Genomic DNA, 26442 nt, shown 5'->3' with positions numbered 1-26442 from the left:
ATGTTTCTGAGTCTTTTCCTTTGTTCTGTTTGGTAGTTTATTTCATTCTTTCCCTGCTAAATGGTGCATGTTCACTGTAAAAAGGGGGTGCAAAACCTTTGGGGGTAAAGGCCGACAGCCCCGCATCTGGGGCACATCCTGTCCCGTCTTTCTCCAGACCTCATCCAAGCCTGTTTCATTTGTTTTTGTCATTCAGTTGCTCAGTTGTGTCTGATTTTTTGTGACCCCATGGACTGCAGCACGCCAGGCTGTCCTTCACCATCTCCCAGAGCTTGCTCAAGCTCACGTCTATTGAGTCGGCGATGTCATCCAACCATCTCATCCTCTGTTGCCCTCTTCTCCTCCTGCTCTCAGTCTTTTCCTCCTGCTCTCAGTCTTTTCCAGTGAGTCAGCTGTTTGCATCAGGTGGCCAAAGTATTGGAGCTTCAGCTTCAGCATCAGACTTCAAATGAATATTCAGGGTTGATTTCCTTTAGGACTGACTGGGTTGATCTCCTTGCTGTCCAAGGGACTCTTAAGAGTCTTTTCCAGCACCACAGTTCCTTTACACACCCATTTACTGAGCACCATTGAGCAGAATCGTTTTACAAAAGCTGAAGAAGGGACCAATGATGCCTTGTCATCCCGCATCCCATCCTGTGGCCATCTGCAGCACCACCTTTCAAGATCCATCCAGAATCTACCTGGTTCTCAGCCTGGCCCAGCCTCCACCAGGTCCCTGTTCAGCCACTTCTGGACTCCAAGCCCCCTTCCCTTAGCGCCCCTTCATCCGCTCCCCACCTTGCAGGCCAAGTGGCTTTTGCAAACATAAATCGGGGTGACCCTCTCTTCCTCTAAACTCTGCTGTGGCTCCCCAGTGCCCTCAAGACAGTCTGAATTCTCCCTGCTTCTCACTCACTCTGACCACACAGGCCTGTTTGCCCCGAGAGAGTTATGGGTCAGATTAAGTTCCTTAACCCTCGTCCAAACGTAGGGCCAGGCCCAAAGCCCCGCCAGTGCTCAGAAGACCAGCAATCGCTTCCTCCTGGAACGGGCCCGGCTCGGTTCTATCGCCGGCCTTACGCGCTCGCCGCGCCCGCCACCCGAACGCTCTTCTCCAGACTCTCCGCGGCCCGTCGGCAGGACCTTCCGTCCGCAGCGGGACCGTGAACTCTTGGAGCCGCCTGCCGGGCCTCCCCGAGCAATTTGTCCCCATTGGCGCCCCTCTGGCTGGGGAGCCGGGGAGGGGCGGCATGGATGGCGGCCAGACTGGGTCCCCGGCCGGCGCCCGGATCGGCTCGGCACGAGAATCAGACCCGCGCCCAGATGGAATGAATGGGTCAGGGCTGCAAGAGCTTCGGGCGGACAGGGCGGGAGGGCGCGCGGTGGCCGGGGCGCAGCGGCGGCCGGCAGGAGGCGCAGGCGGGCGGCGGCGGGAGGCGAGGAGCCGGCGGGAGGGGGCGCGAGCGAAACGCGGCGGCGGCGGCGGCGCGCGCGCCCAGCCCACCCCCCGCGCCCGCCACCGCGCGGACAATAAACAGCCGCGCGCGGGGCGATGCCCGCGCCGGTGCCGCCGCCCCCGCGCCGCGCAGCCCCGGCCGCCTGGCCTTAGCCCGCCGGCCCTCCCCCGCGCGCCCCCGCCGCCGGCCTCGCGGACCCACTGATCTCGGCGGGGAGATGGAGTGAGTAGCGCGCTCGCGCCAGGGGAGCCCCGGAGGCTGAGGCCCCGATTCTCGCCCCCACAGCGCTGGCGGGGAGGTGGCGAGGGACTCCCGAGACCCCCGCTCAGCCAGGGAGGGACTCGGGCTGGGCCGTGCCCGCCCCAGGCCTCCCCCTCGACCCGGCCCCGGCGGCCCACAGGCTCACGAGGACTCGGGCGGCGGCGGCTGGGGGCGGCCCGGGACGCGTGAGCGTGTGGGGAGGGGACGCACTGTGCCTCCGCCCTCGTGCCCCGGGCGGGCTGCGGTCCTCCTGCTTCTGGGGCGGCGGGACGACCCCTCCTCACTGCACCGCCGGGCCTGGAGCTCGCTTCCCAGCCCCGGCCTGCGCTCGCTGCGCCCTGTGCCCTGGACGCGCACCGGCCGGTCCTCCCTCGCCTGGCTGCCCTCCCCAAGGGCCTCAAGTGCTGTCTGGAGCCCTTGCTAAGGCGGGGGTCCAGCCGCCCGATTTCCCGGCTTCTAGTGGGCTTTGCTCCAGGCTTCCGGGTCTGGCATGTGTGTGAGCCTAGGGGTCCCTGTGCTTTCCAACAGCGGAGCTTGGGTCCCCTCCCTTCCTGGGGAAAGTGCCTCTGAGATGGGGCCCCTAATGATGTAGCCAAGAGTCTGCTAGCCTGGGGCTCGGTGTAGGAGTGGATGAGTGGGCTGTGTGCCGGGGCTTGGATGAAGGACTGTGAGGCAGTGGCGGTCTCTGCACTAGTGGGTGCCCAGTGTGTTTGCCTGGTCATTTACGGGGCGGGTCCTCTGTTCCTGGCGTCAGGCCATTCCCCCCCCCCCCCCTACTCCCACAGGTGGGTGCAGGGAGGCTGTGGGGTGTGTTTACATGGGCAGGGGCTGGGAAGGCGGTGTCTGGTGTCCTGCAGCCCCCCTGTCCTATGCGGGGGGCCAGCGACTGCCCCACTCTGGGCCAGATCCCCACCCTGCCCCGGGGCCCAGACATGGAGGTCCACCAGCCCACCCGGCTGGCTCCTGGGCCCTTCCCACTGGGTATATTTTCCAAGCCTGCAACTTTCCTCTGGGGATTCACCCATGACCCACCACACCCTCAGCTGGGTGGGAGCCACTGCCTCCTTCCCCCACCTCCCGGCAAGGCAACACCCTGTGTCCTCTGCTTTTGAAAACCCAGACAAAGGCCCAGCCTGGCCCAGGAGCCCAGCCAGGAGCTCAGGGGAGCAGGGGACCAGACCTGTCTGTTACGGTCCCCTCACTTGTTTATCTGCTGTGCTCCCAGGGGCCCAAGGGAGCCTCTGGGCCTCCAGACAGCAGGCCCTGGGCAGGGTGTGGCCTTGAGAAGGGGGCTGCCTGGGGGAGGAGGCGAGTAGACAGAGGAAACGCCCACCCAGAGCAGAGGAATGAGATGAGATATTCATGATGGACCCCATTGTTTCCTTTCCCGCCACCCCCTTCATTCTGCACGGGTTTATAGAGGCCCAGCGACAGGCAGCTGCTGCCCCAGGGCCACAGAGCACACAGAGGGCTCCTGGGTGCTTGCCGCCCTGACCCTAGGCCTTCTTGGTCACAGTCAGATCTGGTGTCAGAGTCCCCCCATTAGGCGGATCCCTGCTTTTTCTAGGTGCAGGTGTAGGATGGGACTTGGTATTAACTGCCTGAGTAGCTGTGCAAGGAAGCCAGTCCCCAGCGCTGGAGTTGACGATGGGTGGGGAGGGGCTACATCTGCTCCCTGCATGAACACCTGCCCGGCCCTCCGTCCTTCTTCATGGGAGCACAGCCCCCGCCAGGACACAATCGTTTACCTCCCTCCGTTTCCATGGATTCTGCCATCACTGGAGATGGTGATGCTGGAAACTTTCTTCTAAAAAGACGTTTAGCATTTGACAGATTTTTTAAGGATTAAACAAATTTTCACTAATTTGAGAAAGAATTCTTACCAGCCAGTGGAGGCGATAGGTGGTGCTCTAAAGGTGGAACAAGGGTGGGGCCGGGAACTGGGGGACAGGGAACTGGGTGCATCCTGCCATGGGGAGGGTCTGCTGGTGGCCCCAGGGGAGGGGCTGCTCCTCTGGCCCCTTAGCTGGAAGCAGCCGTCTCAGATGTCCACATCTTCTCTGGTGAGCATGAGGATCGGGCCCCGCAGGGGGCAGGAAAGCAGAGTTGGGTCAGGACTCATCAGGTCCCTTCTCATCCTGAGGCCTGAACAGTTTCAGAGAGATCATCAGCTCACCTGGGTGCTAACTGCATCCTTAATGCTCCTTCTGCAAGTGCTGGTCTCCCTCTCTAATGAGAAGCAGAACCAGTATCTAGTGATAATAGAACTTAATAACAAGTTTTTATTTTCATGGTATCTTTTTTTTAAGTGTTTTTACTCTGATGGTTTTGGCACTGGCTTCTGGTTTACTCAGCCTTGGTAACATTTCCTTTGAAAACAAAGGGGTTGGATTTAAACAGTGAGTGGATTTGAAGGGAAGAACATGACGATAATCCTAGAGGTGGTGGCAGGAAGACAGGAAAGAGGCCTAAGAGGTGCAGATGTGACATTTACTTGACGATTATTGAGTGCTTGCTGTGTACTGGGCCCCTTTCTGAATGCTTTGTTCCCGTGGACACACTTGGTCCTGTGAGGTGGGGAAACTGAGGCACGGAGAGGTGACTGAACACGCTCGAGGCCACACAACCAGAAGAGGGTGATGCTGGCATTTGCTCTTGGGCATTCTGGTGCTGGGGAGGGGAGCTGAGGAAGGGCCTTTGCACCTTCTTGTCCAGGGGCTGTGGACTGGTGGTTCTAGGTATCCAGACATCAGTTTTTCAGCCTGGTTGGCTGATTGGATGGCACAGAGGTGGACTTTGTTGTGGTCTGGTCTCCCAGGGGCCATCTACCCTTGACCCACTGCCAGGGAACCCTCTGTGGCTGCTGACTTGGGAGTGGAGCATGGAGAGGGTTTCCTCACCCACCATGGGGTCTTGGTCAGGCTGCCCCCTTCTCTGAACCTCACTTTTCTCTTCTGGTGAATGGAGCATCCTGGGTGGTCCCAGCCCCATCTTCAAAGGGTTCAGGTTTTGATGCAGGAAAACGAATTGACTTTCTTAAAAAAACATCCCATCACCTTTCCCCCAGTCTGAGACCCTACTGCCTCCATCCTTTCTCTACCCAGGAAGCCTGGCATCTGCTTTTTTGGGGGTTGTTTGTTGGTTTGTTTTTGGCCACACCATGTGGCCTGCAAGATCATAGTTTCCCTACCAAGCATAGAACCTGGGTTCTAGCAGTGAAAGCACCAAGTTCTAACCACCAAACCGCCAGGGAAGTCTCTCATCTGGTCATTTAAGAAACACTTCCTACTGACCACCGTAGCCCTGTGCAGGATCAGAAGGCTCTGAGGGAGCCTGTGGAGGGTCTTCTTTGAGGTGTGGGAAAGGTATCCTGCTCCGTTGTATTATGGACCTTTTTTGTAAAAGATACTTAAAAGTTTTCCTAGGTAGGCAGAAGGGTGCAGCAGGTGGGAAGACTGGTTCGTGCAAAGGACCAGAGGTGGGAAAGTGTAGGGAGAAGAGAGCATTCTTCAGTTTGTGCTCTTGGGGCCAGGTCCTCCTGGGCCTACACTGCTCATCTGGGGAGCCATCGGGAGCCATGGGTGGCGTCTAAGCAGAAGAGGAGAGAGGTGCTGACCCAGGCACCAGAAAGAGGCTCTGCTGGCTAAGGGGCCAGAGCAGGGAGCAGGGAGAAGCAGCTCAGGACTCAGCCTGGACAGGCGGCCATTGGGGACAGCCGGCAGAGAAATGCCAGAGCTGGGGGAGGAGTGGCAGGACCCCATGTCTGGATGGGCGTGGACCCGACTTCAGAACTCTGTGATAGTCAGAGCTGCCTACAGAGAGGGAGGCTTAGTCAGGGTGAGACAGCCCAGTCCCTGGGCGTGCTGGGAGGCTAGGGGGCATCAAGACCATGCTTCATAGGGTTTCTGTGGAGCACGAGGTGGCTGAGCAGAGGTTGTGGTGTTGAGGAGTGGAGATCTGGGCTGCTGTTTCTGTCTCCTGCCTGTGGGTTTCAACTAGGAACTCAGGGCAAGTCAGAACCATCCCTGGGACAGCCTGGATGGGGCCAGGTATTGGGAGGAGAAGCCTGACCCAGACCCCGAGGTGGGAAGACAGGTAAGAACAAGAGTGAGTGCAGGCCTGGGAGCCCAGCCTGGGTGAGTGGGGGCACAGGTCGGGGGCCAGCAAGGCTTGGCAGGGGCTTCTAGTAACAGCTGTCAGGGAGTGGGCAGGCGATGACCAGGTCAGGTTGTGTTCAGATCCTGCTAATCCTGAAGAGCCTCAGAGCAGGGCTGGAAGGACCTTATGATGTCCCTGGGCTGGCTGACTCGCCCCCTAGTATGGCCCTTGGTGAGACAGTCAGCATCTCTGCTGTATCTGTGTGTATATTTATTCTTACCAGGTTGTTTGAGATCATTCACACACCACACAATGCACCTGTTTAAAGTGGCTCAGTGGTTTTCAGCACATGCATAGAGTCCAGTGGTTTTTAGTACATGCACAGTACAGCCATCGCTTCTAATTGCAGAACATTCCATCAACCCCCCCAAAACCCCATTCCCACCAGGACTCACTCCCCACCCCATCCCCCAAACCTGCTGCTGCTGCTAAGTCGCTTCAGTCGTGTCCGACTCTGTGCGACCCCATAGACAGCAGCCCACCAGGCTCCCCCATCCCTGGGATTCTCCAGGCAAGAACACTGGAGTGGGTTGCCATTTCCTTCTCCAATGCATGAAAGTGAAAGTGATGTCGTTCAGTCGTGTCCGACTCTTAGCGACCCCATGGACTACAGCCTACCAGGCTCCTCCATCCATGGGATTTTCCAGGCAAGAGTACTGGAGTGGGTTGCCATTGCCTTCTCCCCCCCAAACCTGGACAACCACTAGTCCCCTGTCTGTGGATCGGCCTGTTCTGGACGTTTCCCATCAGTGGAATCACACCCTGTGTGTCCTGTGTCTGCTTCTCTCACTGAGCAGCGTGTTCTCAGGGTCGGTCCACCTGGCAGTGAGCATCAGGGCTCCACCCCTTTTCAAGGCTGAGTGACCCGCCCGTGTATGGAAGGACCACTTTGTATTTACCCATTATCCGTTGGTGGGCACTTAGGTTGTTCCTGTATTAATTTGTAAGTCACTTCTCAGGCAGCTGGGGCTTGTTCTTTGTCCTCTCTTGAATGTGGGGAGCCCAGGTACTATTTTAGATGAATTTAAGATGTGACAGTGAATTTCTTTAAAAAAGATAAAATAAAAAGTGATCACAGGACAGATGGTCCGGGGTGGCGTCAGGCAGGCAGGAGTGCAACAAAGTGGGGGAGCCCTTAGGTGGGGCCCTCTTTTGGAAATGGAAGGACCCTAGCACACATGTTCACCCAGTGGACATTTATTGAGTGCCTGCTGTATACTGGGGACATGGCAGAGACAAAAAGAGACAGTTATTGTCCTTGTGGAGAAATCAACAAAATAAGTAAAATCATTAGGTTTTCTGGATGATAAGGGCTAGGGGGTGGGGGTTGGAGGTGCTGGGGTTAATTAGGGTCAGAGAAGGCCGGAGTAAGGATGTGACATCTGAAGACAGGCCCCAGGAGTCGTGAGCCCCTTGGAGACCTGGCAAGGGTGGCCCAGGTCTGGACACAGTCCATGCAAAGGCCCTGAGGTGGGATCGCACCTGGAATGTTTGAGGCACTGGAAGTGGAGGGGTGGGGAGGGATGCAGGTCTGTGAGGCTGGTCCCTGCAGAGGCATTTGCTGGAAGCCAGAGGAGGCGTGGCCCTGAGGGTGGGCGGGCTTTCATGCCCTGCTGCCCTGTTCTGTTGTGAGGGCCCTGGCCAGGGTCCAGCTCCCCTGCCCCCTATCCTAGGTTAATAGGCAACAGTTTTTCTTTCCTGGGTCTGTGGCCTGCTGCAACTGCCGTCTCCACCTTGGTGGTGATGTCTCTCTGCCTGGAAACTTTTGGAAAGCCCATGCCTCAAGGGCTGTCCACCTCACCAGTGACATCAGTGGTTCTAGGGGCTCACCTGTGCTGAGGGCTGAGGGGCTTCGAGAAGAATTCCTTCCTGATGAGGGGAAGAGACCCAGGAAGGCTCCCTGAAAGAGGCAGCTATGTCTGAGTTGAGATTGGAGGTGAAGGAGAGAAAGGGGAAAAGTGAGGGGCAAACACAGGGGCTTGAGTGGCTGCTGAGAGGCTGAGGTTCATTCAGGGTGATGGAACTGTGGGCGGATCTGTAGCGAGGAAGGTGTTGGTGCTTAGGAGGGGCCAGGGATGGGGCTGGAAACCAGCCTCCCCAACTCCATCCTCCACTCAATGTGGGGAGAGGCCACCAGGCTCCCCTCACCTCCCCACCCCTGGCCCCGCGTGATTCTGCCTCCCCCGATCACCACCCGTGGCCAAGGTCGTTGTCAGCTGTTTTCTTTCAGTTAGCACAGGAATGTTCCAGCGCTGGGCTCCATGCCTGCCTGGACAGGGACCCCCTCATTCTGGCTGTAGCTGCCGGGCGTGGGCTCTGGGAGGACAAGTGTGACCCCCACCCCCCACACCCACCTCCCACACTGGACCCTCCTGCCCCCTGGGTGACCTTGGGCCGGTTGCGTAACTTCTCTGGACCTTTGAAAAATAAGCGCCTGCAAAACTGAGGCCTCTGCCGGGCTTGCTGGGTTCGGGTCTCATTAGCTCATCTCCTGGACCACGATTATGTCACGCGCTCGCAGCCGACGCCCTCCCCAGTCCTGAGCCGCCCACAAGGCCGCTGGAGCCCAGAATCTGCTCCAAGCTCCGTAAATATAATCGCGCGGGGACCAGACGCCTGCGCGCGTTGACGGTGGGCGTACTGGTCTAGGGCTTGTCCCTCCTCAGCAGCTGCAAGCTGTCGCCCGTAGCCCAGCGCAGCCAGTGGAGGCTCAGAGACACAGGTGACTTGCCCCGGGTCACACAGCCAGAGGGGGGCAGCTGCCCTAAAGCCTCAGCCCAAACTCAGCTTCTCTGACCAGTGTGTAAATCACACATTTTGTGATCTGGCCTCTGCTTTACTCACTGAGCCCGAATGAGCTTCTCAGGTGTCCCACTGACCACCCCCACCGCAGCCAGGCCAGGGAGACCCTGCGCTCCCTGCGCCCCGGAGCCTGCCCGCCTGTCTGGGTGCAGATCTCACTTCACCATTTAGATACTTCATTGATAAAACGGCCATAATTATCCCACGTCCCTCACAAGATCTTCGGGAGATCGGACTCTTGGCTGCCACCAGACTCAGTTTCCTCTCCATAAAGTGCGGCTGAGTCCTGCCCGCGGAACATGGTTCCTATTCTATTCCTGATTTGTTAGGGAGTTCCAGCCTCTTGTTTTGTTTTGTTTTTCGGATTTATGATGCCGAGCCTTATCTTGGCTTGACCTTGGCTGCCTCACGCCAAGGGCGGGTTCAGACCCTTCCCGGATAGAAGCCCTTCCCTGGGTGGACGCCCCTATCGCCAGACCCTGGAAGCCCTCCTCCTGCCCCGGGGGTGGGACAGACCTAGTTACCCATTCGGGTCCCACCCGGTGCAGGCAACCCCTGAAGCCCTGGGCAGGCAGCCCCTCAGCCCCTTAGGGCCGGGCTGGGGGTGGGAGATGCTCGGCGCCGGCCCCACCCCTGAGCGCCAGCGGGCCTCTGCGTTGCCATGGGGATGGCGCGGTTGCCAGGGCGACCGCCTCCCGTGGGCCCAGCCATCCATCACCCACAGTGGCTGAGCCCAGGGGCTGGGTAGGGTGGGGCGGCTCAGGGGACCCCAGGCCTGGGGAGGGACACCTGAGTGGGGGCACATAGACCGTGCCCCTGGGGCTGAGACAGGAGACGGGTGGGGAGAGATGGAAATTCTCTGCCTGGGCCGGAGCCTCTCCTCACTGTGCTCGTCTAAACTTCCCCTGTCCTGGCTTGGCCCTGCAGGGACTGGCTGCCCCAGTAAGGACACTGCCCGCCTTGTCTCCAGCTTGGCGAGCTGGCCTCACAGCCATCTCTGTGTCCCTGTATCCAGCCTCAATGGCCACCTACCCGCCCCCCCAGGGTGGGGACCCAGTATTAAGCAGATTGGTCCCCCTGCCCTCTGTGGCCCTGTTTGTACTGGGGTCTCAGCTGCTATGCCTCCCTCTTGCAACTCTGCCTCCTGCCTGGGTGGGCTCCTGGAGGCTGAACTAGAGCTGTGCAGAAAAGGGAAGGCCTGTGGTACAGCCTGGGGCTGAGCAGCTGTGGTTCGAATCCCAGCTCTGCCACTTTGTAGCTATGTGACTTTGGACAAGTGACTCACCCTCTCTGGGCCTCAGTTTCCAACTATGGGAAGAGCATAGCAGGCAGAGGGAACATCAAGTGTAAAGGCCCTGAGCTAAGAATGAACTTGGTTCAGGGCAGGCGCCACAGGAGGTCCTGGTGGCTGGAACAGAGTGAGCACAAGCGGGAGGGAGAGCAGAGGTCAGGCACCAGGGCAGGGGAGAGGGTGGGGGCTGGGCTATGCCAGGGGGTGGGTTTTCAAGGGGTGATGGGAGCCAGGGGACTTGAGAGCAGGAGAATGATAGGTTTGGATTCTCATTTTGAGAAGCAGCTTCTAGTTGTGGGCTGTCAGGGTTCAGGGAGGTGGCAGGTGATGGTAGAGGCTTGGGCTGGGCTGGAGAGTGTGGGGTTTGCAAGAACTGAGGGGATGGGCCCATGTTGGGGAGCATGGCATGTCACCCTGTCTGTATCACACAAGGTGATGGGGCAGACCCAGAAATCCTACTGGTCTGGCCCTTCAGGAAGGGCATCTGAGCCGGTCAGCTGGACCAAACCTTTCTTGAACTCCACCCAGCTGAATGCAGGCTCCCTGAGGAAGGAGAAGGGGAAGCTACAGGGGTGCGGCTGGTGTGCTGGGCCCCTGGGAGGCACAGGGGGGCAGGTGCTGCCTCACAGGAAGGGAGAAGCTGGGTGGAGTCACCTGGCCGGGGCATGGGAGCCAGATGACTTCACAGGTCTCAGCATGGCCAGGAAACTAGACCCAAGTAAGGCGGGTGACCGGGTCACTGCTGCCCCGGGATAGGTGTCCGCCGAGCAGCTACAGGGGGTGCGTGTGTGTGTGTGTGTGTGTGTTTGTGTGTACGCGCACAGGGGCTTGGGCTGGGGTGGACCTTTCACACTGTTCCCCTTCTAAACCACGGTTTGGGGGTGACATAGCAGGAGGGCCCAGAGCTGTGTGCAAATGGGGAAATGAAGGCCAGATGGGCAGAGAGTGTGGAGGCCTCGGGGTGGCTCTGGGCCCTGAGTCAAGGCTGAGGGTGGGTGGGGTCCAAAGTACCGTCTGTAATTTCAGTGCCTGTGAAGATAAGGGGGTCGGGGCAGATGGGGGGGCGGGGGGAGGTGGGGAGTGGAACAGGTCGGGGTGGTCTGGCTCCCACTGCCAGGCCCTCCCATATGAAATGAGGCCTCCCGTCAGTCAGTCCCTCCCAGAGTGGCCCTGTGGTTTATCAGAGGTTTGAGGCAGATGGTCTGGAAGCCCCCACTCAGGCTGAGGACCCTCCACCCGCTGGAAGCTCGAGGTTACCCTGAGGAGGAGGAGATGTTCAGGGCATCATTCGTCTGACCATTTCACTCTGCAGCTACTGTGTGCAGCTTCCAGAGACCGGGAGACCTGGAAGGGAGGGGGCGGGTTCTGAAAGCTCCTCCCCCCTCCACCCCAGGTAGGGAGGGGGATGCAGGGGATCAAGGGGAGGGGCAAGGATGACCTATCTTCCAGGTCCTGTGCCGTCTCTGAAGTCCCCAGATCCTCAACAGCATGATGTCCTGTCCCTTTAAGAGCATCTGGCAACACTGGCATTTATCTAACTCTTACTGCATACCAGCTTAAGGCTAATACTGCACTGGGTGGGCTCTCAGAAAACATGGATGGGGGACTTCCCTGGCAGCTCAGTGGTTAGGACTCTGCTGTCACTGCTGGGGCCGGCTTCAATCCTTGGCTGGGGAACTAAGATCCTGCAAACCTCATGGTGCAGCAAAAATAAAAAATGAAAGAAACAAGCAAAACATGGGTGAGATGAGGAAAGAATCTGGGGTTGGATTTAAGCTTTGCTACTTTTTTGCTGTGTGTTCTTGGGAGGCTCACAGCTCTCTCTGAGCTGTTGGGGTCCTGGAAGACTCCGGAGGCAGCCAGTGAGGGAGACACCAGAAGTACCAGAACAGCATCAAGGACTTGGCAGCCAAGGGGTAGGGGGTGGAGCTGGAGGGTCTCTCTTCCTCCAAGTGTTTCTCCCAGAGCTGGAGAAGGATGAGGAAGGGGCTGTCTTGGTCAGTCTCTCAGTCTGGAAGAGACCCTCTAGTCCAGGTTTCTATTCCCAGGGAACTCCTATGCATCCTTCAGAGCCCAGCTTCAATGCTCTCCCCTTCCCAAGCCCTCCCTAGGTGTCTGGACCAGGCCTCACCTGTCCTGTCCCTTGTCCCTGCCCTGAGGAGTGGCAGGAGGGTTTGTGGGAGAATTAATGCAGGGATAATCTTGCATGGGGACAAGGAGGGTGTGGAACGATCTCATCTTGGGCTCATCCAGCAGGAAGACATAGGGTGGGAATTTGAACTGGATCTGCTGAAAGCAATGTTGGGGGTCAACCCCCGACTTGATCTTTTCTGTCCTCCCAGGGTCCTGGCGGCAGAGACCCCATCCCAGCAGGAGCGGCTGCAGGCCATTGCAGTGAGTTGTTCCGGGTCCCAAGGATGGGGTGGGCATGGGGGGGAGATTGGGGGGGACGCAGGGTCTCAGGTGCTCCCCACACCCAGCTTGGGGCTCAGGGTCTCAGATCGCAGGTGCAGTGTGGGACACTTCAGTGCCTGCTAGCATCTCCCCACAAAATTAAAACGTTGAGCGCCCCTTAGTCTTCAGCATGTGGACTTCGGCTGAGAAGCTTCTCAGAGCCCCTGGGCAGCCCCCCTGCAGTGGAGGGGGTGGCGGGCAAGGAACTTGCCCTTGTGGCAAGGCTGGGGGAAGTTTGGGGGAAGCAGGTAGTCCTTCCTGGTGAAGGGACAAGGTGGGGGAGGGTGGGGGAACAAGCTGGGTGCAGGTGGAGGTGCAGTGGGCCAAGTGGGTGCTGTTCACAGAACAAGTGGGACCTGCGTGGGTGAAGTCTGGGTAGCTGTGGGGTCTCCGCGGCCCCAGCCTACCCTTACCATGTGCGGGGTCTGCAGGAGAAGCGGCGGAGGCAGGCAGAGATCGAGAACAGGCGCCGGCAGCTGGAGGATGACCGGAGGCAGCTGCAGCACCTGAAGGTCCGCGCGGAGCCTCAGCTGGGGGTGGGGGGGGCGGAAGGGGGGCAGCATCCAGGGACCCCTGCCTCAGCCGGATCCGGGACTTAGGGGCGGGGAGCAGGAGGGCTGAGACGACCCCCACCCTGATTCCAGTGCCAACTCAGACCCTCATCTGACCCCGACCCCAGCCCTGACCCTGACTTTGACCTTGGTGCCCACTGCCCCAGTCCAAGGCGCTGCGGGAACGCTGGCTGCTGGAGGGGACACCGTCTTCGGCCTCAGAGGGGGATGAGGACATGAGGAGACAGATGCAGGAGGACGAGCAGAAGGCGCGGCACCTGGAGGAGTCCATCTCCAGGTGGGGGGCCACAAGCCTCAGAGCTGGGGAGTGACTGGGGGTGGGTGCTGCCCGCCTGACCCCTCCTCCTCCCAACCCCGCAGCCACGCAGGGGTGAGGGGTGAGCAGTCTGGGCCATGGAGGTCTCTGAAGACAGGTCTTTGAGGACGGAGATGCAGTCTCCCCCGGGGCTTCCTGGCGCCAGCCCAGCTGGTCTTCCCAGCGCTCCTGGAGCCACAGAGGCAGGAGGCACTGCAGCTGGCCTGCAGGAAGCTGGGGGAGGGGGCAGGCCGGGGAAAGTGACCATCCCCCTGGCCTGGGACAAAAGCACCGAAGAGTTTCCGAGCAGGCGGGCAGCCGGGCAGGAGGCCCGGGCTCAGTTCCCGGGGCAGCGGGGTCAGGCAGAGGGAAGTGACAGCCAAAATTCCAATGTCCACTGGCCAGGGGAGGCCTGAAAGGCATGTGCTGGCTGTGGCACCCTGGCCTGCCGCCCCATGGGGACCTCAGGATCCTGTCTGGGTGCATTTGGTTTGGAAGAAAGTGGGGGCAGCTTGGCTGGGGTCTCCTCCCCAGGCCTCAGTTCCTCAACCTGGGAGCATGTGCCCAGAGGAGGCAGGGCTGAGACGTGGCCTGGAGGGCCACTCAGGACTAAGCAGGTTGAGGGGCACTTGCAGGTGGGAAGGATGGTCAGTGGGAATTACCAGTCCCTGGGGGTTGGATGAGGTGGGCTTCTGCTCAATCCATCCTGCTGGGTGCAGCCCTGGGTAGGGGGTGGCAAGGAGGGCATCCCTTGAGCCCCACTGTGTGGCTGGCTTTCGGGGGGCCTTGGCTTTCTTCCCCTCAGGGCTACACGCTCCTCAGGTGGTTCCATCACCTGCATTTTGCCCGATCAGTGTCTTCACCTGGACACCTCCTCCGGGAAGCCCTCCAGGCTGACCCCAGCTGTGTCCAGTCTGCTGAGCTGGGCTCAGTTTGTTAGGGGGCTGCTGAGAAGGCAATGGCACCCCACTCCAGTACTCTTGCCTGGAAAATCCCATGGACGGAGGAGCCTGGTAGGCTGCAGTCCATGGGGTTGCTGAGAGTTGGACACGACTCAGTGACTTCACTTTCACTTTTCACTTTCATGCACTGGAGAAGGAAATGGCAACCCACTCCAGTGTTCTTGCCTGGAGAATCCCAGGGACTGGGGAGCATGGTGGACTGCCGTCTATGGGGTCGCACAGAGTCGGACACGACTGAAGCGACTTAGCAGCAGCAGCAGCAGACTACCCACCTCCCTAGTCTGTACTGAGTCTTCAAGGAAAACATCTCCTATCTCCCGGGTCCTGAGTGCCTGCACCCCAAAGGCGTAGGCAGTTGATGCCTGGGGCAGGATTGAATATGCCAGCTTTGTTTTTACTGCATTTATGAGCACCATTATCTCCTAAAACTTGGAAAGTGACATGGTTTTTCCAGTTTCCCTGGAGAGATAAAGTTTCTTGTAAACATAAATGTATTTGAGTGGAAAAAGAAGAGTGTGTTGGAAGCGAACAGAGGAGTAAACAGTGACTCGGGCAGCACAAGGGTCCGGGACCGGCCGGCCTGGGTTTGGGTCTCGGCTCTGCAGCTTACTTACCTCCATTTCCCCGCCGGGAGCGCGAAGGAGACCACCTCGCAGGGTCGTTAGGAGACACGCGAGTCAAGAAAGCCCTCCTGGACGCGCCTGGCGGTGCCGGGCTCCAGAAGTGTCCAGCAGGGTGGTCACCTCGTGCACACTCCCCAGGCTGGAGCAGGAGATCGAGGAGCTGGAGAACACGGATGCGCTGCCCACTGCCGCCGCCAGGGGGAGCGTGCCTGCCCCGAGCCCCGCCCCCGGCCCCGCCCCGAGCCCCGCCCCAGAAGACCAGAGAGCCGAGGCGGTGCCGAACTCTCCGCAGGTAAGAGGTTCCGGGGCGCCACCCTGCTGGCCCAGGTCCTGAAGCACCCACTGCCTCCGGGGCTGTGGCTGTGGGCGCCCTACATCCCAAATGCGTGCACATCCACATCCCAGCCCGGCCACATCCCAGCTGCGTCGTCTGCACGCCTTGCTTGGCCTCCCGGGGCCTCAGTTTCCCCGCCAGACAGGGGCGTCACGGGTATTTAAAGAATCAGTGAAAAACGAGCGCTTCATGGGTAGAGGGTCTTCCCCGAAGACCACCTGCTTGTCATCCTTCCTAGGTTCACCAACACAATGGGCATCACCTGTTTATCTGCATGCAGCCCTTTCAGGTGGAGCTGCACTCCCCATTTGATGAAAAAGACTTCGGCCCAAAGAGGTTGAGAGACTGGCTCAAGGCCACACAGTGGAGTAGTCTTTACTAGGCTTAGCTGTTAATTCTAGGCTGTGACGTGTATGCCAGGCTCAGGTGAAACCAGACCCTGAGCTCGTGGTTACCGCAGCATGTTAAGGCAAATTCGGAAGTCTCCTGACGACCCTTGTTGTCTTTAGGACTCAAGGGCCCTGTGGGGCAAGCCTTCTCTCCCCCGACCTATCCTTGTTTCCCCCACCCCGGTGAGCTCCAGCCCAGGGAACATCCCTGCTGTGTGCCTTGCTGCTCCTATGATAGTTTCAGTCTGGAGCCGACACACCCACCCTCACTGCTTGCCAAGGCTTGGTTGGGGCAGAACCGGAGGATGTAGTCCCAGACCTTGGCCTTCTTGAGCTGTTTTTAAGTGGGCAGATGTGCATGTATCAATCAGCTGCAAACACGGGAAGGTGTAAGGACCTATCCTGGGGAAGCTTAGGGCACTGTGGAGTCCCCAGTGAGGTGTTTGTTTCATGGGAGAACTGGGCAGGCTTCCTAGAGGAGGTGGGTTTTAAAGACTGAATAAGAGTTCTCAAGGCACAGACTCAAGTTGAGAGGGGGCTTTCAGTGAAGTTGACTGAGCACAGACTGAGTGCTGGTATGGCCACTCCCCTCACTATACCTGCCTCCTGGCCCATCTCCTGGCCGGGTAAATGACATGGTAACCTGAGGGACAACCCGGGATGGGGGCGCGGAGACACCTTTAGGTCGGGTGGTCATGGGGGCTGAGCAAGCAGCCAGCCAAGCAGAAATCCGGGAAGGGCCTTCCAAGTGGAGGGACGCGGCTCACGGAAGAGCCAGGAGGCCGGCCAGGGGTGGGAAGAGGCGGAAGAGGCCGAAGAGGCCCCAGGGGTCATCAGGAAGGGTTGGACTTTGTTCTGGGAGCATTGCGAGCCCCTGGAAGCTGAGCAGGCAGGAGCGTTTCTGGCTGTCACAGGCTAGGGCGGGGTGGGGGATGGGTCCAGAAGGAGACGGTCCCTCCAATGGGGTCAGCGCTGAACCACGCCCCGCTCAGGCTTGGGCCTCGGCCGGTGGGACCTTGGGCGGCGGAAGGGGGCGCCAACACCCTGACCCCTCCCCTTTCTTTCTTGCAGACCCCGGTGGGCACGCCCAAAGGTACGTCTTAGGGAAGGGGCGGGCAGGGCCCCGGCGCCCTCTGGTGGCCAGACAGGAGATGGCAGGCAGGGGAAGGGTGCCTTTAAGTCGTGTGCGACTCTTACGGCCTCATGGACTGGAGCCTGCCAGGCTCCTCTGACCATGGGATTTGCCAGGCAAGAATACCAAGGCATCTCCCCGAATCAGAGATCGAATCCACGTCTCCTGCATTGGCAGACGGGTTCTTTCCAGGGAAGCCCCTTTAAGGTGTTATTGTTGCTAAAAAGTGATAATAAAAAAGCTTAATGGCTTGCACTGTCATTGCACTCAGCAAACCCAGACTCTGAGCTGGGCCCAGGGCCCCTCAACATCATTTCATCGAATTTTCACAAGCTCCCTGGATGGACTGATGTAGCACCTGCATTACAGATGAGGAAGCAGGCCTCACAGGGGCATATCTGCCTGAGGTCTTAGCCCCATCGTGGGTTCATAGTGTCCACCTGGAGTGCCTGGCCTTGGCGGGCCCAGCCCTGGTTCCATGCCCACTTGCTCTGGGCTCCAGGGCAAGTGGGGGCCTCAGTTTTCCCATCTGTGAAATGGGGTCAGTGAGGATGAAAAATCAAGATCCTGGCTGTCCTGGAGATTGTGCACCACTTAAAAGGACAAAGAGGAGTTCCCCTAGTGGTCCAGTGGTTAGAACTTGGTGCTTCTGTTGCTGGAGCCTGGGTTCAGTCCGTGATGAGGGAACTAAGATCCTCCAAACCGCGTGGCATGGCCATAAAAAAAAAAAAGACAAGGATCCTCCACACACAGAGATGTGGAAGACTGACATCCAGGAAACAAAAAAGCCCAGAGTTTGAATTCTGGGAGAGATTTTAGCCCACGTACAAATTTATTATAGGTATGTGATGTACACATTTACAAATACTTCACGTGTACACATGACACTTCAATATGTACAGTTAGCTATAATGGTTTATTAGCTATATTAAAATTTCCTTAATACAAAGTTATATCTTTAAATATATATTCAGCATGTCTATTTCTGTGTGTAGAGCCTGGAAAGAGCACCACCAGCCAGGACTGGAGGTATGGTCAGAAGTGTCTCTGGCCTGATTTTTCAGGAGTTAATTATTTATGAGGAGAGTCTGTCTCCTCATCTTACTGTGGAATTAAAAATTAATAATTAAAAAAAAATCCATGCAGGCTGCTCAGGGATTTTGTGAAAATCATTTGGACCAAGAGATGGGTCATGGACTATGGGACTGAAGCGTGTTTTCTCTTTGCGGGGAGTGATTCCATGTGTGTCTGGGTGTTCAGGGCACGCACATGTGTGTGGATGGGTCCAGGTGCAGGCGTGTGTTAGGGAGAGGGTCCAGGTATCTGTGTGAGTATGTGGGAAGGTGGTCTAAGTGTCTGGAGGTGTCCAGGTGCCTGGAGGGTTTCCATGTGTCTGGGTGAAGTCCCACATCTTGGGGGGGGGGGGGCTATGTGATCTCCCCTCTGAATCCATCTCTCTTCACTCTTTTCCCCCCACCACCACCATCGTGAGCAGAGAAGCAAATCTCCAACACGCCTCTGAGGACAGTCGACGGCTCCACCATGATGAAGGCAGGTGGGTTGGCCCCAGGTTGGGGTCCACATCCAGCTGCTGTCCTGAGCTGAGTGTTGGCCCTGTGGGGGCTGGGTTGGGGGGCCAGGCCTGGTGCAGATGCAACCATCAGCATCACCAGGTGGGGTCTGTGGTTTTAGTGGGGAGTGGCTGGACCAAGGCCACAGATCTGAGCCTGGGTGGGGCCGGGTGCCCCCTCTGCTTTGGCACGCCCATCACAAGCTGGCCCAGCTTCCCTGAGAAGACGGGCCCCCTCGCATGGCGGCTCTAATCTGATGCCCCTTCCTGGCTTCTATCTCCCTAACATCACCACTTGCTCTGGGTCCTGGCAGGGGTGGACACAGGCTCACATGCTCGCTTCAAACTTTCCCTCCTTCACTGTCTTTGGGCTGCCTCGGGAGAGGAAGTGAGCACCCCATTCCTGGAGGTAACCAAGCAGGACAGACTTGGGATTAGTGCTCAATAAGGTTGGGTTCAAATCCCTGCTTGATCACTTGACAGCTGGAACCTGGTGGTGGTGGGGATTGTAGTGACCTTGTGCCCAGAGTCAGGCACAAATCTAATCCTGAAAGCGACTGAAGTCATGACAAATAGCAGAACCTTGTAGCTAAGTTTGGAGGCACAAAACCAGAGAGGGGAGTGAAGACCAGGATGTAATGACAGTCAAGAGAAGGAGAGGGTGGCAGGGGAAGCCTAGAGAAGGAGGGGGCACCCTCAGGGTCTCAGTGTCAGAGAAGTGGGCAGAAAATTACAAAGCTACATGCCCCCAGCTGGTGACCTTGAGCAATGCACAACCTGCCCAACTATGTCTGATGGTGGGGTGTTAGGCTGTGTAGGGATGTGGTGATACCGAGCATTTTTCATTCATTCATTCAGTCTCCAAGTGCTTGCTGAGCACCTGCTATGAGCCTGGCAAGAAGGTTGCAGCCCAGACAGCAGGTGCTCTGATGAGGGTCAAGGCGGAACGCAGGGAGCTGGAGTGGGGCACAATTTGAATCACAGGGCTCAGGGGAGGTCTAACTTAGGAGGTGACATCTGAGCAAGGATAAAGGAAGTGAGGTAGCCAGGCATGCAGACAGAGGGGCACTGCCAGTGCAAAGGTCAAGTCTGGACCACGTCTGGTCTGTGGGCACCGGTGGATGGCAGGGACCTCGTGCTGGTCGGTGTGGAATGAGCGAGGGGGAGGGGCAGGAGGTGAGGGCGAGGAAGAGACGGGGGCGGCCCATGCCGGGTGTGGGGCTGCAGAGAGCTGGGGGTGGGTAAAGCAGGGGCGTGCCTGCTCGCAGCTCACAGGCTCCCACTGGCGGCCTTAGGGAGAACAGGTTGTGGGCGGGGCGGATTGCGGGGCGGGGGGGGGGGCGGGGGCGTCCCGGAGGGTTGATGTTGGGGGTATAGTGGGTGGGGGGAAGGTGAGAGGAAACGGTGGAGGATAGGGGTATTGTGGGGGGGGGGGAATGATGAGTGGGATGGTGAGAGATGAAGGAAAGGGATGAAGGGGGACATGGTGGGACAAGGTAGGGGATGCTGGGGGGGTACTCAGGAGATGAGGGTCGGGCTGAGGGATGGTGTGGGGATGCGGTGAAGGGGGTTGAGGGATAGTGGGGGTGGATGCAACTTCTTCCAAGCAGGGGCTGTGGAGGATGAGCAGTGGGTGGATTCTGGGAGTCTTGAAAGCAGCTCCCTGGAATTTGCAGATGGAAAGGTTGGGGTGTGCGGGAGGTAGTGGGGTCGGTAAGAGAGGGAGGAGGGAGAACAAAAGTGTCCGTGAGAGAAATGGGAAGACCCAGGAGGGGCAGGTCGGGGAGGGGTCTTAGGCGTGGTCATGTGGGGCCCTCCCTGATGGGAGGAGGGGTGGGGGCCTGGTGGCCTCACTGCCAGGAGGCGTCTCTGTGTGGTGTTTGTGGCGACCTGTCTGCAGAACAGGGGCAGATGCTGGCCGTTGGATGTAATCTTCAGGGGTTGTAGCTCCATGCACTTCCGGGGGACCATCCCCTCTCCACAGTGAAGGGATGAGAATGTTGACACGTCAGTAGTGGCCTTACAAGAGCAGTGCAGAGGACGAGTGTCCAGGATGCTGAGGGGCACAGGCTTGCTCACTTGCGTTTGAATCCTTTCTGGATTGAGCCAGGCACACCCCCACCTCCCTGGAACTGATCGAGGCTTTGCAGTCAGGGCGGGGCGGCCGGAGTGGCCCAGGAATTCAGACCCCACGCCCGTGGGCGCTAGGGAGCCAAGGAGGGATACTGAGCTGGGAGGAGGGCCGCGTCGAGGGCACACGAGGGCACCCGCTGCTTGGCTCTGCGCTGCCGGCTCCCCTCCCTGGCTTGGCTGCAGCCCGGCGGGGGGCACGTGGGCAGGTGGGCGGCAGCTTGACCCGTGCCTCTCGTGCCAGCCATGTACTCGGTGGAGATCACGGTGGAGAAGGACAAGGTGACGGGGGAGACCCGGGTGCTGTCCAGCACCACCGTGCTCCCCCGGGAGCTCCTCCCTCAGGGCATCAAGGTCTACGAGGACGAGACCAAAGGTACGCGCCCCTCCCCTGCCCCGCCGGCGCCCCGTGGCCGGTCCTCCCTCCATCCCGGAACCTGTCTGGAGGCGTGGCCAGCGCCGGGATGGGCCGGGGAGCCGAACTCTGGGCCAGGTCCGCTCCATCTTGGGTGCCCCCACGCCAGCGGGCTGAGCCCTCCAACCCCTGCCACACAGATGTTGTTCAGTCGCTTAGTTGTGTCGGACTCTTTACGAACCCATGGACTGCAGCACGCCAGGCTTCCCTGCCCTTCACTATCTCCTGGAGTTTGCTCAAATTCTGCTCAGATATCCTCGCAGATAATTCATTTAAATAATTACTGTTGTGGTAAAGGCTACAGAGGGCCCCCCGTTAGAGATTCAGAGGGGGCCGAGGGAAGGTCCAGCAGAGTGGGGAGGGACAGAGAAGGGAAGCAGCTGCACAGGGGGCACCTAGTGTGCACACAGCCGGTGCAAAGGCCCTGGGGTGGGATTTGGTTCACAGGCTGGGGGTTGTGGAGTAGCCCGTGGAGCTGATGCAGAGAGGGTGGGGGATGGGGAGCCTTGGCAGGGGTGGGGTGTGTGTGTGTGTGTGTGTGTGTTGGAAGGGCCATGGAGCTGAGACCTGGTTTGGTTTCTAGGGTTCTCTCTGGCAGCTGGAAATAGGAGGGGAGGGCAGCCTTGGGCGAAAGCTCCAAAGTCCCTCCCCCCACCCCCATATAATTCACAGAATGTAAAATTCACTTTCTTTTTTAAAAATCTAAGGAAAACTTTCCTTTAAGCTGTGAGATCCATCAGTATTTAGACAACCGTCTCATAATGGTCTTGGCATTTAAACTTTTGTTCATTTTTGGTATGTCCCGCTTAGGGAGAGGAAGTTTGGGGCAACATTTGCTGTGCTACCAGAAAAAGAAGAAAACATACTTTCCTAAAGACAGCATTTCAAGAAACCTTTAAGAGACTTCCCTGGTGGCTCAGTGGTTAGGACTCTGTGCTTTTACTGTGGAGGGCCTGCATTCAATCCCTGGTTGGGGAACTAAGATCCCCAGGTACTGAGGGTGGGGTGAGTCAGGTCAGATATCCCCAGGTACCCAGGTGCTCCACACAAGCCATGGGCAGCAAAAGAAAAAAAAAATTAACGGTACATTTGGAGTCAAGGTAAGCATTTGCTTTCTTCAGGACCTGAGGTTCCCCGAGCTGATCGCTTGAGTTAGGTATAAAATTAGCACAGCTCAGCCCCAGGGTCCATTAACGAGTCTGGTAAATGCTTCCCTCAGGAGAAGATGGAATTTGGAGACAGAGATGCAGGACACACGTACAATTCCATGCACAACCCAGTGAAAACTCTCCATGTTGTATGCCCTCAGTATCTGGTTCTAGAACATTCTTTCCCTCAAATAGAAACCCCATCCCTCCCCATCCCCACCATGGCAACCCCGAACCCACTCTCTCAGTGGACTGGCCTGTTCTGGACGTTTCCCATCAATGGAATGATATACTATGTGACCTTTTGTTTCTTGCTTCTCTCACTGAGCATCATGTTTTCAAGGTTCATCCATGTTTATATTTTATGGCTGAGTGATAGTTCAGTGTGTAGATGGACCACATTTTGTTTATCTAGGCATCAGTTCATGGACGTTTAGGATGTTTCCACCCTTTGGTTTTATGCTATACAGGTTTTGTGTGGGAGTATGTTTTCATTTCTCTTGGGTAATACCTAGGCGTGGAATTGCTGGATCATGTGGGAATTCTGTTTAACTGTTTGAAGAACTGCTGTGGTGTTTTCCACAGTGGCATTACCATTTTATTTTTCCACCAGCAGTGCATTAGGGTTCCAGTTTTTCCGCATCCTCAACAACCCTTATTATCAACCATTTTAAATTATAATTGCCATCCTAAGTGGGTGTGAAGTGGTATCTCACTGTGGTTTTGATTCCAGAGCCTCGTGTTCTTAGAGGTTCAGGCCTCTGGGACATCCAGGATGTTATTAAAGAAGTCCTGTCACAACCCAGCTCTGCTGTACTTGGGGATCTTTGACCCAAGTGGAATCCTGGCTCCAGTTCTCACCAGCTATGTGGTTCTGGGCATGTCCCAGCTGCTCTATTTCCTGGACACAGGATGGCCACACAAGGCCAAGGGGCAGAGATGTCTGTGCTCATGGAAGGTCCTTACCTTGGCCACTGAGCCCAGCCTGGCCCAGCCCCTGGGGACTCAAGACCCGCCAGACTGGACTCTGGTTGCTTAGCAATGGGAAGGTCATCTGTTTCCATGGCAGCCAAGGGCTCGGGTTCCTACCTTGGAGCAGTGGCCAGTGGGAAATACCTAGCTTGGTTCTGCTCGGCCTGGACATCCCCCACCTTCTGGGCCTCCAGCCCAGAGTCACTGCAAGGCCTTGAATCATGGATGCCCCTCCGCAGGAGTTAGGAAACCGAGAGTGGAAAGCACTTTCCTTCTGGCCGGAACCCAGATACTGCCAAACCTGACCCTTGGCCCCAGAGGAGGAGAGTTTCTAGGGCACTCAGTGTGTCCCTCCCTCCACCCTAAGCAGCTGGGTAGCTGTGTTTCTAGAAGGGCTGTGATCCAGGGCTGGCGTCAGACCACAGTGGGGACTCCTCCCAGGTGCTGACATCCGGTCTTAGAGACTGTAACACAGGTTAGAAAATGACACATCAGAAAGACATGAATGATGAAAGCTGGAGAGATCTGGAAAATATGCTTAACAAGCTTGATTGTCCTTATAAAACTCTGCCCAAGGGAGGATGCACATTCTTGTCAAACAGAGGTCGAGCATTTTAGAAAGTGACTATGTCTTGTCACAATGTTATATCTTACATGCTGTGTTCCTGGACCACAGTTCTCCTCTTTCCCAGGTTTAAAACACTCTTCTAAATAAATCTTGGCTTAAAGAGACAGTCAGTCAAAATGGAAATGATAAGACATTTACACTTCAAACAGAATGACCTAACGTAATCCATGAGCTGCAGCCAAAATGTAACTCAGAGGAAAATGTATAGCCTTCGAGGGCATTGATGAGAAAACAAGAAAGATGGGTGAATGGACTAAATTTTTGTTTAAGATCATCCACATGAAATCAGACTCCCTGCAAATCCTCATGAAGGGAAATACACCTAGACTGGGGAGAAAGATCAGCTTCAGGCCCAGCCAGCTGTGTGACCTTGGACCAGTTACTTGTTACTTACCTTCTTTGAACTCCATTTTCACCATTTTTGCAATGGAAAAAATAATAGACCTACTTTGAAAAGTGATGGCCTGGGAGCAAGTTGGCTGGGGAATATGGAAATACTTCACGCTGCAGGGCAATAAAATCCGAGTTCATTTATTCTTTCTTGTTTTCTAACACATGCTCTTGTGTCTACACATTTTCCTCTGTGTGCCAACTTGGCCGTGCGCACTGATCCCAATCAGGGCTTTGCTTGTCAGTCGGTTCTAAAGGTGTAATTTAGTTTATGATTCCCCTTTAGCCTAGAGGTGGCTCTCAGCCTTGCCAGGCCCTCCCTCCGGTCTGGGAACCAGCTCACACTCTCTCTCTCCCCCCATACCAGTGGTCCACGCCATGGATGGCACGGCAGAGAATGGGATTCACCCGCTGAGTTCCTCAGAGGTGGACGAACTCATCCACAAGGCGGACGAGGTCACGCTGAACGAGGCGGGGTCAGTGGTTGGGGCAGTAGAAACCCGGGGGCCATCAGAAGAGGCTGTCCGGACCACGCCCTCCAGGCGGGAGATCACTGGCGTTCAGGCCCAGCCTGGGGAGGCCACCTCGGGCCCGCCTGGCATCCAGCCTGGCCAGGAGCCCCCAGTCACCATGATCTTCATGGGCTACCAGAATGTGGAGGATGAGGCCGAGACCCAGAAGGTGCTGGGTTTGCAGGACACCATCACAGCAGAGCTGGTGGTCATCGAGGATGCAGCCGAGCCCAAGGAGCCTGCCCCGCCCAACGGCAGTGCGGCCGAGCCCCCCGCCACTGAGAGCTCCAGGGAAGAGAACCAGGTGGGGCCTGAGGCCCCCGCCACCGAGCCCCAGGACCTCGACATGAAGAAGCAGCGCTGTAAATGCTGCTCCATCATGTGACCTGCCCGGCTCCCCCAGACCCTGGCCCTGCCCTCTGTACCAGACACCTACAGCCCGGCCCTCCCGGCGCCTGCCCACCCTCCACCCACAGTCACAGGCCCAGGACCTGCCGTGTTGTCACGTGTTCCTTCCGAGTTTTCTTTCACTGGAAAGAGAGGGACAGGGGTCCCCCATCCCATCACCACCCCCCACACACCCTAAACCACTGAGCCGTGCACCCACGCCTGGTAGGAGAGACATGGACACACCCGCTTCTCCCCAAACGAGGGCCTCCCATGTCACGGCAGCTCCTGGCCGGTGTGACCCAGGGCCTCAACGTGGCCCCATGCCAGCCCACCTCCCTCTGGGCCTCCTGCCTGTGCCTTCCTGCCCCCTCCAATGACGTCCCTGAGGGGACAACCCCCCAGGAGAGGGACCCTGGGAGCCAGGGGTCCTGGGAGCCTGCACTGTCCCCGCTCAGCCTCTGTGGCAGGGTTCCCAGGCCAAGGCGCCTGGCCAGGATCTCGGGCAACTGAGGTGAGGCTGTGCCTCTCCAGGGAGCCCCGGCTCAAGGTCTTGGGATGAACATGAGCCCCTCTGGACACCCCCAGCCAATGCGCCCCTCCCCTCAGTGCTCTCTTTGGGCACAGCCAGTGGGCGATGGAACATGGGAAGGGGGCACCCTGGGGCCACGCCCCCCACTTAGGCAGGGTGTGACCCCTGTGCTGTCTTCTGGCCGGGCTGGGCCAGGGGTCTTCGAGATGCATCCTGCACAAGGCAGGGCCGTGCAAGCCCCATCCTGAGCTCCCACTCCCACTGGGCCCCCCTATCCTCCTGGTGCTAATTTGGGGACCCTAGGGGACTGCCCCTGGCCCCTTTTCCAGCCTGCTTGGACCAGGGTCCCGGGTATCCCCTACCATACCACAGAGATTGGGCCCACCGCCAGCTCTGCTGGGCTTGGCGCATTCCGGGCAGTGGAGGAGGGCACCCTGCTTACCTGGGACAGGGAGCTTCCCCTGGATTGCAGCTGGAGACCTCCATTTGCTGCCCAGCCTGATGTGCACCTGCCTCCCCCACACTGAAAGGGGTGAGAGGCGGGGGGCTCCCCTCCTGGGGGTAGCTGACACCAAGATGTACAGACACATCTCCTTGGTTGCAGCCACACTTGTCCCCAGAGGCAAATTCGTGCACATGCTCACAGGCCCTCTCGTGTGTGGGCTGCGGATGACCAGGCCCCATCTTGGCCCCTCCACTAGGGGCCTGCAGCCTGGTGCCCACGGCCCAGGCTCCTCCCCACCTCAGAAGGGTGGGTGCAGGGCCCGCTCTGGATGGCAGCCTGGGTCCCCGTCTCAGCTCCGCCCCTGGGTGGCTGGGATGAGAGGTCCTCTCTGAGGACCTGAGTAGTGGCTGTGGGACCCCCCTTTCTCCTCGAGTTCACCCGAGTCCTCGAGCCGTGAGCCTCCGCTAAAGTGCCCTTGCTGCCCCCCTCTGCTTTCAATGTGTGATGAGGCCCCATGTTCTTGACTTTCCCAGAGAAGCAAATAAACAGTGTGAACAGCCCCAGGGCTGGAATTCTTGAGTTTCACCTGGGCGGGGAGGGT

The 26442-nt window shown here is 58.0% G+C and overlaps 1 protein-coding gene across 3 annotated transcripts; it reads left to right on the top strand.

Moving 5' to 3' along the window:
* PALM (paralemmin) lies at window positions 1557–26400 on the top strand. Of its 3 annotated transcripts, XM_018050502.1 has the most exons (9): window positions 1557–1661; window positions 12294–12345; window positions 12837–12917; window positions 13124–13254; window positions 14996–15149; window positions 16652–16673; window positions 18208–18267; window positions 20657–20788; window positions 24333–26400. In XM_018050502.1, the coding sequence occupies exons 1-9, from the start codon at window positions 1657–1659 to the stop codon at window positions 24860–24862; spliced, it is 1167 nt and encodes a 388-aa protein (XP_017905991.1). In that variant the 5' UTR covers window positions 1557–1656; the 3' UTR covers window positions 24863–26400. The 3 variants fall into 3 exon arrangements, with proteins under 3 accessions (XP_017905991.1, XP_017905992.1, XP_017905993.1); XM_018050503.1 differs by lacking the exon at window positions 20657–20788; XM_018050504.1 differs by lacking the exons at window positions 1557–1661; window positions 12294–12345 and having other exon boundaries at window positions 13085–13254.

Source organism: Capra hircus, chromosome 7 (assembly GCF_001704415.2).
Source record: "Capra hircus breed San Clemente chromosome 7, ASM170441v1, whole genome shotgun sequence".
NCBI lineage: Eukaryota > Metazoa > Chordata > Mammalia > Artiodactyla > Bovidae > Capra > Capra hircus.
Note: the sequence above shows the minus strand (reverse complement) of the source record. Positions and strands in the feature narration are given on the sequence as shown.

Coding starts and splice junctions, on each gene's coding strand:
- PALM (XM_018050502.1), top strand. Junction 12,918..13,123: donor GGCAGCTGCAGCACCTGAAG/GTCCGCGCGGAG, acceptor CCACTGCCCCAG/TCCAAGGCGCTGCGGGAACG. Junction 20,789..24,332: donor CTACGAGGACGAGACCAAAG/GTACGCGCCCCT, acceptor CCCCCATACCAG/TGGTCCACGCCATGGATGGC.